The sequence below is a fragment of the Neomonachus schauinslandi genome, chromosome 7, assembly GCF_002201575.2.
Source record: "Neomonachus schauinslandi chromosome 7, ASM220157v2, whole genome shotgun sequence".
In the NCBI taxonomy this organism is placed as follows: domain Eukaryota; kingdom Metazoa; phylum Chordata; class Mammalia; order Carnivora; family Phocidae; genus Neomonachus; species Neomonachus schauinslandi.
Window position 1 is genome coordinate 41,840,528 of NC_058409.1, and position 16,826 is coordinate 41,857,353.

A 16,826-nucleotide genomic window follows, 5' to 3' on the forward strand; every position below is an offset into this window, starting at 1 on the left:
TTGGCTTTTTGTATCCTGCTTTTTCCTAATCCCAGAGGGAAGAGATAGAACAAGCCCACCTCCAGGATTTAGATACAGAGAGGCCAGAGCATGTATGAGAGAAGCAGATGGGAACAAGAAGGAGCAGGAGATGCGGGTAGAAGCCCTGAATGTCTGGGCAGAGGGCTGGCCTAGACCCAGCGCTGCACTTGGCTGTGAAAGACGGTGTGCTAGAACACAGAAGCTTTCCACAAGGTTGGGGGGCTAGTGAGCTCTGGCTCATCTCTTCACTCCCCCTCATTTTGTTTTCTATTTTGATAAACATTTCTGTGAGTTTTACATTACAGCAGGACAAACAGAACCAGGGCTTACATTTCATAATTTTGGTAACTTATTTTATGAATTTATGTGCTTATATCTCATTTCTTACAGTTGTGAGGTTTTTCCCCCTCTAGGAGCTCCCTTCTGCCCGCTCCCACATTGACTTGTCCTCCTCCTTTCTACCACATGGAGCTTTATATATATATACTTATGAATACAGAAATGACTTTCAAGTTCTGCTTTGCTGAACTGGTAATAACAAAAGCTGTGATCCCCAACCACTTGAGTCCATAGTCACTGCTGCATGTAGCTTCTATAGGTAAATAAGGAAGGAGAATACAACTGATCTGGAAGAATAGCAGAGGCAAAGTCTTGCCAAAGTCTCTGTATGGTAGCACCCAAGGGAGTGATATGTATGTCTGTGTCAAGATGGGTAACGTACACTTTCCCATCATTTACTTATTAAACAAGCATTTATCCTCTGATGTGTGCTGGGCTCTTTGATGGGCACTAAAAATATAACAACAAACAAGACATGATCTACGCAATCAAAAACCCTGCAGCCTAATTGGGTGAGGAGGGAGTGGAAAAGCCAGATTAAATCTGATTACTCAATTTCAATGTATTAAATCAAGACATCAAGGTTTTATAAAATTAAAAGGAAATCATATTTCTTTCAGGAGTAAAAATAGAGCTCTAGAGTCTGTGGAATCTACAAATAATTAAAAGGAAAAAAATTAAACCCAAAAATATGGAAAATCATTAGGATCACAGATGGTAGGATGGCCATTCTCTTCAACACTGAGCTTAATTAAGATTTAACAGTGTTAACTGCTTTTTTAATGTCTTCATTGATGCTTGAAATAAAAATTAAAAACTATTAAATGACCATGTGGTCACACTTCTAATACAGCTAATTTTTAATTTGGAAATTATTTCCCTGTGTTCCAAGAAAACATGCTGTTCTTTCAATAAGGCATTATAAATAAGGATATATTTGTATTTAAATTGAGCTATATTTTGGGGTGCCTGGGTGGCTCAGTTGGTTAGGTGTCTGCTTTTGGCTCAGGTCATGATCCCAGGGTTCTGAGATTGAGCCCCACATTGGGCTTCCTGCCCGTCTGGAAGCCTGCTTCTCCCTCTCCCTATGCCCCTCCCCCTGCTTGTGCTCTCTCCCTCTCTCTCAAATAAATAAATAAAATCTTAAAAAAAAGAAATACATCGAGCTATATTTTGCATTTATGGTTAGAGTTCCTTCTTTAGCCTCCCAATTTAGTAAAAAGTCAAATTTCTTTTTATCACCTCAATTTTATGCTTCACTGAAATAGGTTACAACATCAACATATAGTCCCTCTTCTTTAGATTTCTTTCTTTTTATCTCTCTTTCCTTCTGTCCTTCCTTCCTTTTAGTAATTAAGAAAGCAATGTCCTTTTCGGCCAAATAGCACAACTGTGACTACATGACAATAAACTTAAACATGTTGTTTTAGACAAATCTTGGATGAGTCCTAGCAAGCATTCCTGAAAACTTAACTGGTTAGTTTGGGGTAGATTTTAGTGGATCTAGGATGATAACCTATCACCGTTCCAGGTGTACTATTTTCTTAGCAGACTAGAAAGAAGTTCAAATAAAGGTTTTAAAATGTACAACTTTAAAAAAAATGAGTTATACAATAAAAAAGGCATTCTCTATGATTTGGATCTTCATTCATTCATCTACTCCTCCAACCACTGTTTCCATTACACATTTGTTGTCATACCTCCATGGGATAAAAGCTCTAGATAGAACGATTTAATGATTACATATCTTTTCACAGAAAGCCATCTATTTGATTTACCCTCTCTATATGAGCAATGTATTATGCTAAAAGAAAAGTCGGACCTGACATTTTTACATCTCAAGGTCTATGCTACAAAAGGCTGGTTATTGCCAAATGCCTTGCAAGAATCCCTGCTTGCAAAATACATTGTGATGCTCAATGTCAAAACTGATTGGGGTTGAGTCTGAAATTGCCTGGTTATAATACAGTATGCTACGAATCCACCTTCTAGGCACATTTACATCAGTTTACATCAACATATGATTCCCCTGACTTATAGAGAAAGTATGATTTTTAAGCAGAAAAAAAAATAAGGTAACATGAATAGGGATATAACATCTACATGTGGACTTGGCAACTTATAGGGTTTGCTGTATCACACCACTGATTACAGAAGGGAGTGAGGAGGCAGCAGCTGAGACAGGTCATGTGTCTCAGGAAGTATGTTAAAATCGTTGTTAGTTGCTGTTAGCCTGTTATAAATAAAGATGCTGCTAGAACTGGACAGAAAAACCTTGACACCCTGGGTAAAAGAATACAATACTTCCCCTCAAAAACATTTAAAAAGTTTAGTCCCATCAAATCATAACCACCAACACCGCCCCCCCCGCCGCCGCCACCTTTTTTTTTTTTTTTCCTTCTGTTGGAAAAACTAACCCCAAGGCATTTCTGAAGGTTTGGAAATTTTTTTAAATCAATCAAATGTCTGAATGTTACTTCATGTTTATAACCAGGTCAAACCCAGCAAAATGTATGTTCTCTCTGTGAGGCTGTGTGTGTGTTACTAGAAAAAGAAAAGTAGAAGAGTAAGATGATAATGATACTCTTGAAGCAAAATATGTTACTTTTAGAATTTTAGATTTTTCTTCCAAGACTTCATCAACTTAGGGAGAACCGGCATTTTCATAGACAGAATGGAACATCCTTATAAAACGCTTCTGACGTTCACTGTGAAATTCTGAAAAATGACTTTGTTTAAAACCAAAACTGAGGAATGATTTTTGGACCCATGAGTCAAACATCTCATCCCTGTTCTGACACTGCAGAGAAATGCTGGGAGACAGAACGGGCTTACTTATTGCACACCCTCTTTCCTTCTAATGAAAACACTGAGCTCAACTCTGAGATTCCTAATTACACAGCCTGAGTCTGCCTGTGTAGTGTGTGTGTGTGTGTGTGTGTGTGTGTGTATGCATGTGTGTGTGCTGTGGGGGTGTATGGAGTTAGCAGAATCCTGGAACACTGATGTACAAATGACATTTTCTTTAGAGGAAAAATATCTATCCCTATTCTTGCCTCCATAGTGACCACATGAAAATTAATGCTTTTAGTAGAATTTTAACATATTTATTGCACACTGGCCTTGAGGAATGTTACGGGTAGATCATGAGATAATGGGCATTGGGTAATAAGAGCCATTAATAAATATACCCATTATTCGGCTAAGTCCTCCTTCAAATATTTATTATGGATGATTCTGATGGTAGTACAAACACTAACCATGTTTCAAAATCTTAAAATCTACAGACCCTGAAACCAGATCAGCTTTTGCTGAACAGCTAAGAATATTTTCCAGCTTTTTCTCTTTGGTTAATTTTTTTCCTAACTGTTCAGTAGGCTGAATTTTACAAGTAATCTCTCACCATGACCCTCCCACCTCAGCAGATCTCCAAAGCAGCTACCAAAGGGTAAGGGTAACAAAACACAATTTCACTGACAAACAGCTGGAAGAAAGGAAAGCAGTTACCGTCTCCTCTGTGGCTTAATATCAATTGGCTTGTTGATTGCATAAGGCGATCCATGAACATAAGGGCTTCGGAATCTAGCTACCTTCCCCAGCGTTAGGTACTCACAGCCGGTTGGCAAACTCATTTTGTCCAAAAGACAGGAAGTAAAAACAAATCTTAGCAGTCAGACCAGCATTCCTGGGAACGCTGGAAAGAACATGTCAGATAAAGGATTTCAGACATATGCTGCTTACTGGTCGCTGGGTGCTGCTTTTCTTCAAAAGTAAACGCGTGTTTCTCCCAGGCTACACGCGCTACCTTGTTTTCTGTTCATGGATACAGGAAGCTTGTTGCTTATTTCTAACCAGAGTCGTGCTCTGACCAATTATTGGCTGAGCAGATGAAGTAGAAATTCTGTAGCTCCACAAAACCCTATTTCCACTCCAACCAAATCTCGGAGTAGGCAGCGTGGTTTAATCCATTTGTGTCTAATGTCTAAAAGAACATCAACCTAATGTAACAGTGGTTGGGAAATCAGTTATTTACCTATACACCAAGCATGCATCTGATAGGGAGGAAATAATCAATTATTTGGTATATTTTCAAAAGGGGAAAATTGTTTGCTAAATTGATGATAGATATGTAGAAAATGAAATGGAAATGATTACGGGTGCTTTTCCAATTTTTTCGGTCAAAAAATTGTGGGTTCTTATTCATAAATTACTGTTTACAATACAACTGAACTCAGCCTCTCAGGAACATAAAATTGTAAGCTAAGGCCTTTATACACTAACATTTTGACATTGATAGTGATTTTGTTCCTTATTAGAAATATTCTCTAAGAAATACAACCTTTATCTGCTCACTGGATTAAGATCTATTGAAAAATTGATAGGATATTCTTTAATAATGGTTTTTAAGTCAGTTTTTCATAACAACGAGAGACAAACTGGAGAAACTGCAAATGACACCAAGTAAGTCCACGTAAGGTGGTGGGGTCAGAGCCAAGTCCAGCTTTAATCCGCCCACAGTTCTCGCTAGCCCTTACCCCATTTCCTACAGTTCTAGCAACAAAACCGCTGAGGCCCTCATGTGGAGCCTCCAGATAGGAGGAGTTCAGAGTACTGTGAAGGGTAATTTTTATATTTGAAAATGATTTCTTATCTAGGATTTGAATAAACACAACCTGTTTATTTAAGAGTCCAGACCTGAGCAAACACAAAATTGCTGAGAGAAAGCCATACTCCATTATGTAGTGGCCAAGTTCAGACACTGTTTGGGTTTAAATAACAGACATCATTTAAATTCAGAATTTTTTTTTAAGTTCAAAAGGGAAGATGGTTTTCCAGTTCATAATAAGCATTTCTGTCCAATGATTCTTTTTTATGTTTTTTTATTATGAAATGACGCATGCTCATTTTAACATCTGAAATGACACAGAAGTGTACAAATAAAAAATGCTTGTCTTTTCCTTCCTATTAATCCTAGCTTTTATGTTAATTATATCAATGTATATGTAGACACATAATATATACATAGACACACACACTGACACCTATCTCCTTCCTTTTTGTGCAAACTAGGCTTATACTATACATAATCCTAAGTATTTTTGTACTTAAAAAAATCATGGACGATTTTTCAGTAAATGCAGAGATCTAGTGTGCTCTTTTCAATAGTTACATAAGATTCCATACAATAGATGCGTTATTTATGCAGCTAATCCTTCACTGGCAGACATATAATTCTGAAATTCTATAAACAATAAACACATTTGTTAATATATTTTCTTACCGGTTGGTGCTTTTATTTCTGTAACTAGGTTGCAAGATCACAAACTGCATACAATTTTCCCTTTAATAGATTCCAGCAATTCACCGCCTTAGGAGTCATGCAGAAAGATGTCCATTTCCCCATACTCTTGACAACACTACCTATTGATGTTCAAAGCCAGCTCTCCAAAATGCCCAGGGACTGCATACGTTTTCCTGGCTAATAGGAAACTGTTATTAAGGTGCCTACAACGGTAAGAGCAGTCTATCTGAACTAATACCTACCAACCAAAAGTCTAGCCTCTACATCAAAATGAGAAAAAAATCTAAGCAAAACATAGAGAATTTGCTGCTTAATTTGCATAATTAAAGAAGATAAAATAGGGAGGGAGTCCCAGCTATGTTTCTACTCTTCCTTTTTTTTTTTAAAGATTTTATTTATTTATTTGACAGAGAGAGACACAGCGAGAGAGGGAACACAAGCAGGGGGAGTGGGAGAGGGAGAAGCAGGCTCCCCGCAGAGCAGGGAGCCCGATGCGGGACTTGATCCCAGGACCCCGGGATCATGACCTGAGCCGAAGGCAGTCGCTTAACCGACTGAGCCACCCAGGCGCCCTCTACTCTTTCTTAATCGGGATTATAGTTCATAATTTGGGGCAAGTCACATAATTTTACAATGTGGAGGTAGTGCTTAATGACTACCACTTGATTGTGATGCACAACTGTGTGTAATTTATAGTTTTTGAATTTACGAGGCCCTTTGGACCGACTGCCTCCTCTTAAAGTCCTAAGAACAAATGCGCAGTATTTTTATCTGTAAGCTAATTTAGGGTCTTTGTCCAGTATTAGAGAGTAAGAGCTGCTTCACATAAGAATTTCCTAAAAAGGAAAAAAATTAAAAAGTGAAGAGTAAGACATAAACCTCTATGGGAGGTAAATACGTGTCCTGGGATGGGTAAAATTCCTTGGTTTTCTTAGCAGGGACATTTTTGCTTATACCTGTTCAATGATTTACCATGAGCCTGGCAGGGTCTCATGGGGATTACTTGTACTTAATTGGGATGAGAAGAGATTACTGCTAAAACCCACCCTGCCAAGAATCTAGAATTTGTGAGAACACTGGCCAATTAGCAGGGAGCAGCCTCTGAGGGAAACTCAAATCATCCTGTCTTCCACAATTCCCTTTCTCCAAGGCTGGGTGGAGGTAGCTGGAGACTTTTCCTTTGAGAAAATAAAAACACACCGGGGAACCTAAATTAATCTACAGATTAAAACCACAGTCTGTAACGGGTTTACAGCAAAATAGGGCTCCAATCACTCCAAGGAATAGCCAGGCCTACCCACTGACATTTTGTTTGCTTTTACATACTGGGATTTCTGTGGTGGGATGGGCACAGCATCAAATCTCACTCACCACTCCCATGATTCTAAGCTCTTGAGAACATGCAAACAAGGGCAAGTATCACACCAGGCAAGTATTCACATCTAGAACATCAATATTTTTCAGTGCATTAGAGGTTGCGATGTTAGTAATGTCCTTAACAGCAATTAAAAGCAATTGCTAGCAAGCAACATTTTGAGGCCACAGGACTTTCCTAATAATTCTAATATTTATTAAAGATGATTCTTTCGGCTGTTAGCTCTAACCTGGCCTGAATTTGGTAATTTTAAAAGCTGGAGGAGTTCTTTCAGGACATGAGGATGTCATCTGTTCATGACCATGTCAGAGAATAAGAATTGACTGAATCATTTCCCTTTGCTTATGGCTGGGAAAGACTCCCCACACCAGAGAGCAATAATCCTGGGGTCAAAAACTTGCACATCTTTTTCCATAGTCCATACCTTTCTGCTGTTATAATCAAATGCTCGTGAGAAAATTCCATTTGGAAGTCCACCGGTATACCTCATACCAGCATTTAGAATGGAATTCACATCCATTCTCTTTCTCTACCCTCAAAATGCATTTCTTTCTGTGTTCTCTGACACTATCCCATTCAACCAACCATAAGACAATCACTTCTAATCAGGCCACAAATCCTAGAGACATGAATGCTAAATAATATAATATTATATTAAAAATAATAAATTGCATTATTATAAAATTATAATAATGGTATATTATTACAACATTATATTAACAATAGTATTAATGGTAACAATAAATAAGAGCTAATATCGATCAGATGATTTTTATGGTGCTGGACATTGTTTATGATAATAATTCGCTCCTTTAATCTTCATAAAATTGTATGAGTTGGACACTTTTGTTATGCTTATTTTGCAGATGAGCAAAACAAGGCAAAGGAGAAATGAGACACATGCCCCAGGTCACACAGCATGTTAAGTGGTAGAGTCAGAGTTAGGAACCAGTTAATCTGGCTCCAAAGACCAGACCAAATTATCCCTCTCCACAGATTGTAATTTCCTCATTATCTCTCTTATTTATCTCTTTGCCCCCCATAATTTGCCTAGAGTTAGTACTTTCAGCCTTCTCCTCCTTAATTCCATCCTTCACTTGAATGCCATGTGGATCATTATAAGATGAAAATCTGAATATGTGATTCTCTTTGCTTGGAATCATTTCTTTAGCTCCCCATTTCTTTAGTGATGAAGTTCAAAATTGAAGTTCCAAAGCTTAGCACAGGGATTCCCTACGGTCATGCTTTGACTTTCGCTCCTGTTTCCGCCACAAGTCACCCTGGTAATCTCCTGTGCACAGCCTGCTCATTCACACCACTGGCCCCTCAAAGATGATAAGCCCTCGTGACCAGAACATTTCTGTCTCCCTTCTATGAGTGGCTGTTTCTAAGTGTCATCTTTTCCCCAAAACTTACTCTAGATATTCTGCTTTATTTGTAATTTGCAATACCAGCACCCAGAACAACACTCACTTGTTAAATAAAGCAGCTGAAATTACAAGGTGCTGGATGTTCCAAAAACCTGCTTAACTCTCTCCGTAACTCCCTCATTTTAGCTACTCCTCCAGAATAATAATAAAAATATCTGCCATTGAAATACATTGGAAGCAGAGGCACTATTCACTATATGCTAGCAGACAGAAATATTTCACAGACAGCAACCACCGTAATATGAGAGCAACGTCTCTTCTCAGGGAGGGAGGGACATATATGGATTTTAGTCGGAGGTGATGGAGATGTGTCTGTCTGGGTTGACAATTTCAGTTCAATAAATAAAAATTATCAAAAATAGTTATTCCAGCACTTGAATAAGCTTGCAATAATGGCTTTATTTAATCATGTTCTATGCTTTGAGAACAGGCACATTCAAAATTAATTAATTAATCAATCTTGCCCTATTAAGGGTTAGCTACTTGTTTTAATACATTTGACTTTTCTGATAACCCATTTCTTTTTTTTCTTTTTTTAAGATTTTATTTATTTGAGAGAGAGATAGCGAGAGGGAGAACACAAGCAGGTAGGGGAGAGGGAGAAGCAGGCTCCCTGAGCAGGGACCTGAGCCGAAGGCAAATGCTTAAACGACTCAGCCACCCAGGCGCCTCGTCTGATAACCCATTTCTTAAATACTGAACATACAACATTTCACACAGCTTGTACAAAATGGCTTCAATCAGAAGGGAATTCCAGAAGTCCACAGTGTTTTCCAAAATAGTGAAATATCCTTAATGTCCAAATGCCTAAATAAAATGTGGAATACCCACTTAATGTAAATATCATAAACCTATTAAAGGGACTGTGTTGAAATACTTCTTTAAGTCTATACTAAGATATGCTAATAAGTAACTTAAACACGTAAGCACAGAGAAATACACATGAATTCCAAAGCCACATACATTTGGGAAATTCTAGGTTAAATAAAGACAGACTTTACAAGGAAGCAGGAGTTCTCAGAGTTTTTCTTATGCTAACATTTGCTCTGAATTGTCAATAAAGTATGGATAGAGTACATGGCATCCTCCATGGGAATTTATGAAGACAAAACATCTCACGTGACACCCTGGGAATTATGTTTTAAAAGTAATACTTAAGGACACGAAGAAGTATTCATAAACATCAACTTAGTAAAAAATTAAGTTATAACACAATATAACAGAATGAGATTATTTTTGACCAAGGAAAAATATATTCATATATTGAAAAATAAGAGAATAAAAGAATATACATTGAATATAACAAAATACCTGGATAGGAAAAAAATGTATGATTTTAATTTTCTTCTCCCCATCTATGTTATCTAAATATTCTAGATGTCTTTTGTGTTACTATTTTAATAACAAAAATGGGGTTGTTACTAAAATTTCAAAATCTGGATTCTATCAACTAAAAATAAAAACTATTGATTGTGATCAATTAGCAAATTACATACGAGAGAATAAGAGAAATAGTGATGACTTTTTCTTCGTGTTTGTTGTCTGTGGCATTTTTGCATGTCTTCATGTACAGCTGTAGAAGTAGTAAGGAATTACTCTAATTTGATTAGCAAACTAAAAGAGAATATAGTTCTTGTAAATAAGGGAGGCCCTAAAAGCTGGGTATCCTTTGGGGCTAAAGCTAATAAGAAATCACAGTATGGATGAAATTCACAGAACTGTTTTCAAAAACTTAGACCATTAAGGTTTATTAAAGTGCTCCCTTATTATTAGTAACATATTTCAGTGAAAATAAATCTGTAAACTTTGGCAGTGACAGTACTTCGAAAATGTAGTAAAATAAAGGAGGACAATAGGATAAGTGTAAATGCAAATAGAGGGGCTAGTGGTCTTGCTGACACTGGAAAAAAAGTAATTCATTTATAATAACAACAGTGTTGAGCATTCTAAATCCAACTAACTTGATTTAGTTATTTATATGGATTTTTTAAGCTGTTAGTTATTTATTTATTTATTTATTTATTTATTTAGAGCATGCGAGTAGAGGGAGGGGCAAAAGGAGAGGGAGAGAATCTCAAGCAGACTCCCCACTGAGCCTGCAGCCTGCTGCAGGGCTCCATCCCACAACTTTGAGATCATGACCTGAGCCCAAATCAAGAGTCAGAAGCTCAACGGCCTGAGTCACCCAGACAGACACCCCATGGAAAAATTCTTAAAGAATAATTACAAAAAATATAGTGGAAAGTGAAAAAGCTTAACACCTTCTTAAGAAGATAAAATTCTCCCTGATCTGACTGACATTCAGAAGCAACTTCCTGATCTACAGTTTGGCTTCTTAAGTAGAGTTATCTAGAAAATGGGAGTCACGTGGAAATGGTGTTTTTCTTAGACCAGTTATATCTTCAGTTATAAAGGACAGCGCTAGCATTACCATTATTATTAAGAGAATTATTATTCTCTTGGAAATTTTATAAGCATGACTCAGTTCCTCAGATTGTGAAAACCAACAAGACTCAACTGTATGCCTTTTAGAACTTAAAGAATATAAAGTGCCATAAATCAGGAAGTCATCAGGCTTAACTCAACTTTATAGCAAGGATAACTTTTATTTAAATCAGTAAGCTGCTTCCTTTCAAAAGAAGGCAATTTGGGGATGAATGAACCATAGGTTCTCAGCTTCTTAAAAAAATTTTTATTCATCTGGTAGAGCCCCCATTGGGAGCAATTTCTCTCAAATTCTTATTTTATTTGTTAACTGTCAATTCTTCAAAAGCCCAGCAAAAATCTATTGATCACATAAAGTTAAATTTATTAAACTGACTACAATAAGGGAGAAGAGCCCTTGGACCAGGCATTATTAATACCTTAGAAGAAGAAATCAGGAATGAAAGAGGTTATTTCTGCTTGTCCTCAGTTTTGTTTAATCCAAGGACAGGAAATTCTGTTGGTTTCAATTTCACTCCCAGTAACTGCCCATAACAGCTGATAATCTTAACAAACCCATTAAATATCCAAAGTTTAGGCTGAGTTAAAGTAGCAATAAAACCAACTGAATAAAATGATGCTCATTCATTGAAATTTCAGGTAGGCCCACACAATTCATATCTCCAAGTTTTTTAGTAAACTGTTTGAATGTTAAATGGGGTGACATTTTGCTTTAAAAGGTATAGGAATGGAAACAAATGAGTTCAATATACATAATGGGCTTTGACAACATGACTTCTTCAACAGATGTCCTATACGACTTCCCACACTTTCATCCTTAAAAAGCACAGTTTACTTGCCAAGATATACACTGTTGCCAAAATTCAGCTGTGAAAGAATTTCTAACAGTAGGAACCAGTGGAAAGAATTAAAGCACGTTTAAGCTTATTTCCAAATAACCAGATGTCTTATATCATTATAAAATCTGAAGACGAAAATTAATCATGCCGTAAGTTCTTCCTCCAGTTGGTCAAGCAAAGAGACTAACTGGTCAAGCAAAAAGGAGGTGTCTTTGGCAAAGATTGTTCTTTATCTGGTTGCTAGATGATTTTTAAAAAATACATCAATTCATTCCTCTACCTCAGTCAGTTGGCCAGCCAGCCAGCATGAGCTGAACATTTACTCTACATATACACAGAAGCAAATGGGCTGACTCTTAACTAGAAAAAGTCACATAATCCATTCAATGTCCAATTCATGTATCATGACAGGATGCACTTCAAATGACCATCTATGAGATAGAAATGAAAAGTGGCACAGTATCAGTGATCCTATTTGAAACCCTGTGGTTGGCTAGTATCACATCAAGCTTACATTTTAGCCTAAGCTGTCATTTACTTCTTTATATTGTGTTGTTAATGTTCTCTCTCCTCATGTGGATTATAAACCACAAGATGGTCAGATCCGTGGCTTACTCATCTTTGAATTCTCCACAGTGCCTGGTACATTGCTCTCCATACAGTAGACGCTCAGTAACTATTTGTTAGAAAAAGAACTTGCACCCCATGTTTTATAGTTAACTTTTTAAACTAGGGGACCGTATTCTTCAGTTTGCCTCAAGAGTATAAACTGTTGTCCCAGTATGACTATTAAATAGTGCTTCCTTTGATTCTCAAAAGTATCACTGTTTGGGTTGTAAGTTGTCTGGTTATCATCGGGGTCTGAGATTGCATCTGTACAAGGTTGCCTCAGCCACTAGACTGAAAACAGCTTAAAGGCAAACACTGGGTCTTAACTTATTACTGCTTCTCTAAATCCATCACTGCATGCACTGTTTCTAGGATCTGCATTAATGATTCAAGAAACAATAACAGTAACAATAGGGAAACTCATGATAGATTTAACCAGATTGAACAAATCCAGGGAGAAAACAAAATGTAAAGGAGCGATCTGCATAGACATGGGTCAGGTAGATAAATACTGACCTGGATAGTCTCTTAAATTCAGATGATAGCAAAAGTTATCCCCTTGCATTCAAATCCATAGAGCAGGAAAATTCTGGAGTTATTTGTACTTGAGGGAGAGATCAAGAATGAGGATGCTAGTTTTGAAGCCAAGTGACTTTGGTTCACAATACTGCCCTGCCAAAAATGGGTTAGGTAACCCTGGAGGATACATGACACCTCTCTAGCATCAGTTTCCATGACATTTAGGCTTTATTCATTCATTCAACAAATATTTACCAAGTCATTATTCTAGGTGTTAGGAATCTGGGAGCAAATAACACAGACAGATATTCCTGCCTTCCTGGAATGGACATTCCAGTAGAGGCAGGTAGATGGACATACAGGTAAGTAAATTATATAAGAGAGGTGATAAATGAGAGGAAGAAAAATGCTGCAGGGAAGGGACATAAGGAGTTCAGGGATGGGGGCCTCACGGTCAGGGTCTGGGGCTGTGAGGTGTCTGAGGGTCTGCTCTTCCTATAGTGACCGATTCAAAAGGAAAGAAAGGGAAAAGAAGACTATACAGAGGTGAGGAGACAGGTGCAGGCCCAGTTAGTGCTGGTACATTATTTGTTGATTGAATAAGTGAGCGAACTAGTGAATGCCTTCAACAGATACCAGCTGTAATCCTGAGAGGTAAACAAATCTATCACCCAAGAAAAAAATTCAACAAAGCTAACACGACCTAGAATATTACTGTTACTAAGATTCTACCACCCCCTTAACTGAAACATTCCTCTTAATTAATGGAAGAGATGCATTTTTTTCTGACATGATTCATTCCTTTGTTGACGGACTATTGCTATGCTAGTCACTAGATAATTTAATATAAGCAACTGTGATTTAGCAAGTGCTTAGAATTTTCCTGTTAAATTTGATGAACAAATCCCCAATCTAGGCAATATAGAATGTAAAGGCAATTATAGAAAACATAAAGTGGTAACAAATGAACAGCAAATCAGTTACATGTACCACAGGCCCTTATTAATTACCTTAATTATTTAGCAACAGAAGCTGTGCTAAAATTTTTCAAGAGTTGTCTTCTCTTTACTTATTCCCCTTAGACAAATAGTCAGTTACAAATTCATAAATTAGTGTCTACCAATAACAATTATAGCTAATATCTACTGAGCATTTAATTGATGACATCAGGCACTATGCTAAGGACTTTTCATAAAATCAATTCTCATAATTGAAAGGCTTATTAGAAGTGATTGGAAATGTAGTCTTTTCCTAATGCATGAACACTCTCCAGGGAGAAGCAAGTATCTGCTCTTGGGTGAGTGCACCTTGGTATGAGGTCCACCCGGTTTCATGGGGCAGCATGCTTACTTGGAGCAGATCCAAATATTATAAAGTCATTTGTACCAAATTAATTTTCACCTTTCTAGAAGTGCTGTCTCTTAATTGTAGACTTGGAATCATTCAAACATAGGCCTAATTCTTTTTTTTTAATATGACAGCCTGGTGCTCATCTAAAGAAAGGTTCCAGTTTCCCTTCTCCAGGCCACTTGATCAAAGTTCTTTTCATTGTTCCTATCATGCTTCTGGACTTATTCCTGCTTGATTCCTCTTAACATGTTATATCTGAAATTAAACTGACATTCCAGGTGTGATATGACTCTTCTGGGGCAGAAAGAGACAATCATCTCCGTTTTTCTCTTCATTATAAATCTATGAATGAGGTTTAAGACAATTCTCCTCACACGCTTAATTCATGTACCATTTCCATTAGGATTCCACTATCCAGTTCAGATTAATTGCAAACTGGAAACTACAGTCATTTTTATTAGCAAACATATATAATTGCTGATCCTGACCTTGTATTCCAGTGTATTCACATCACTTTCAAGTCCACTTTTCTGTACATTTGATTGGATGAATAATCTTCCATCCAGGAAAACAGTTACTCCTTATTCATTATTTCTCATCTATGTTGTTCAACTGGTAATAAGTCCATTTAACTGCATTTTCAACTAGCCCATATATCCACTATATCTGCAACTATACCACAAGAGATTTTTTCAAATACTTCACCAAAATAAAAACATGGCATTTGTACAGGATTTATCTGATTTACCAGACAATAGGGAGATATGACTAATTCTGTGTGAACTGGGAAATGCAAATGATAAAAATGGGCTTTGGGCCTAGACATTTTTATTAATGAGAACCAATGCTTTATGAGAGAGAAGTCAAGAAATGTTAGGTAGCATCTTGGACGATCATTCGGATATTAAATTGAATATGGATATTTTGTAATATGAAAAACCAATTTAGTTGAACCAAGGCAGTGTAACTTGTGGGGAACATCAAACAGTGTATACAAAAGGGGAATGAAAATGTGCATTGTCAACAAGTGTTCTATCACAGATAATTCATTGATAAATCAACAAGTTAACAGCTCAGTACAAAAGCAAGAAGGTCTAATGGGTGACGAAAAGGATCAAGGCATGAGGGTCTTTGAGCTCACTCTCCCTGTATAAACTCCCTGACCAAATGAGAGACTTCTCTCAGTTTGAAGAGGGGCACTCACAGAACGTTCATAGGAGAAGATACTGTGACTGAGAATGTTTAAATAAACTGGTATCATTTTGCCTAGAGATGAGAAGACACAGTTGATTTACTGCATGGCTCAAAGAGGTCTACCTAATTCTACCCTCTCTTAAGAAATAAGGTGGGACTGGGGCGCCTGGGTGGCTCAGTCGTTAAGCATCTGCCTTTGGCTCATGTCATGATCCCGGGGTCCTAGGATCGAGCCCCGCATAGGGCCCCAGTTCATCCGGGAGCCTGCTTTTCCCCTTCCTCCCCACTCATGTTCTCTCTTGACATCTCTGTCTCTCTCTCTCAAATAAGTAAAATCTTAAAAAAAAAAAAAAAAAAAGAAGAAAGAAGGTGGGATTTTAAAGAAAAGCGGAGAAATGGAATATGACAATATAGGGAGATTACCTGGCAGGAAAGGCCTATTGAGCACCAGGCATTTGCTGGAAAGGCTTTCAGAATGTCCTCAAGGCCCCTTTCATCTACACCCTAATGCCACAGAGGTTCACACAGGAAGAGCCCCGGCTAAGAATAAACAGTTTATACACCTGAATCAGGTGTGGATAAAAGAAGTCATTGACCTTCACCCGTCTACAACATGTGCTAACTTAAGCAACAACTTTTTTGAAAACTTTCCCCCTATTTTACAGCATTAAAAATCATTTACTCATTATTTATTTGGCCCTGAGAAAAGTCCAGCAGAATGAGAGACACAAAAGGAGAATCAAATAGTCCCCAATTTCACAAAGCTTACAATATTCTTTAGAAGAAAGACTTAAACACATGAATAAATTTGCTGTCATTGTGAGAGAGTACATAGTGTGTGGCTCAAACACGAAATGTTGTAAGAGCTCAGGGAGAGCAAGATCAATATCCGCCCTGAAGTAAACTCATTCAGTTTACACAGAGACTCTTGCTCTAGATCTTTCCAGACAGACAACAGAATCCCAGAAGATAATTGCACAGTTCTAAAATATGCATAAGACAATCTAATCATTTCTCTTATGAATTTACATAAAGAAGTAGATAAAGACAGCAAATATTATGCCCAAATGCTTACATAATGTTACCTTCAAAGATGGCATATGTTTGCACTTGATTTTTTATTTCCATAAAAGACATGTTAGAATTTCTGAACTGATAGTCTATTGAAGAAGAATCATGTACTTAGTTGTTCTCCTTCCCAATATGGGAAAAAAATCAATGATACAATTACATGGAGAAAGAAAAAGTCTAGTCATCTGCATTTCCAATGTCATTGCTATTATAGCGAGAATACAGTATCTACAATTTATTTAACATGTGATTATTTTGCTATCATGGATAATGTTAATACCCAAGAGAACAGATGGTATAAGCATATTTTAAATTATTCAATGAAGGGTGTC

At 37.2% G+C, this 16,826-nt stretch overlaps 1 protein-coding gene across 3 annotated transcripts in view; it reads right to left on the minus strand.

Annotated features, from left to right (window-relative positions):
* The window catches only part of PDE4D (phosphodiesterase 4D), an 871,615-nt gene that overhangs the window by 418,149 nt on the left and 436,640 nt on the right, over window positions 1–16,826 (minus strand). The window contains exon 1 of one of the 3 annotated variants that reach the window (XM_021702164.1): window positions 3,868–3,992. The exons of the other annotated variants lie outside the window; for them this stretch is intronic. Coding sequence (XP_021557839.1) covers window positions 3,868–3,992 — 125 coding nt within the window. Of the gene's footprint in view, window positions 1–3,867; window positions 3,993–16,826 lie in introns of those variants that run through there. 3 annotated transcript variants of the gene reach the window in all.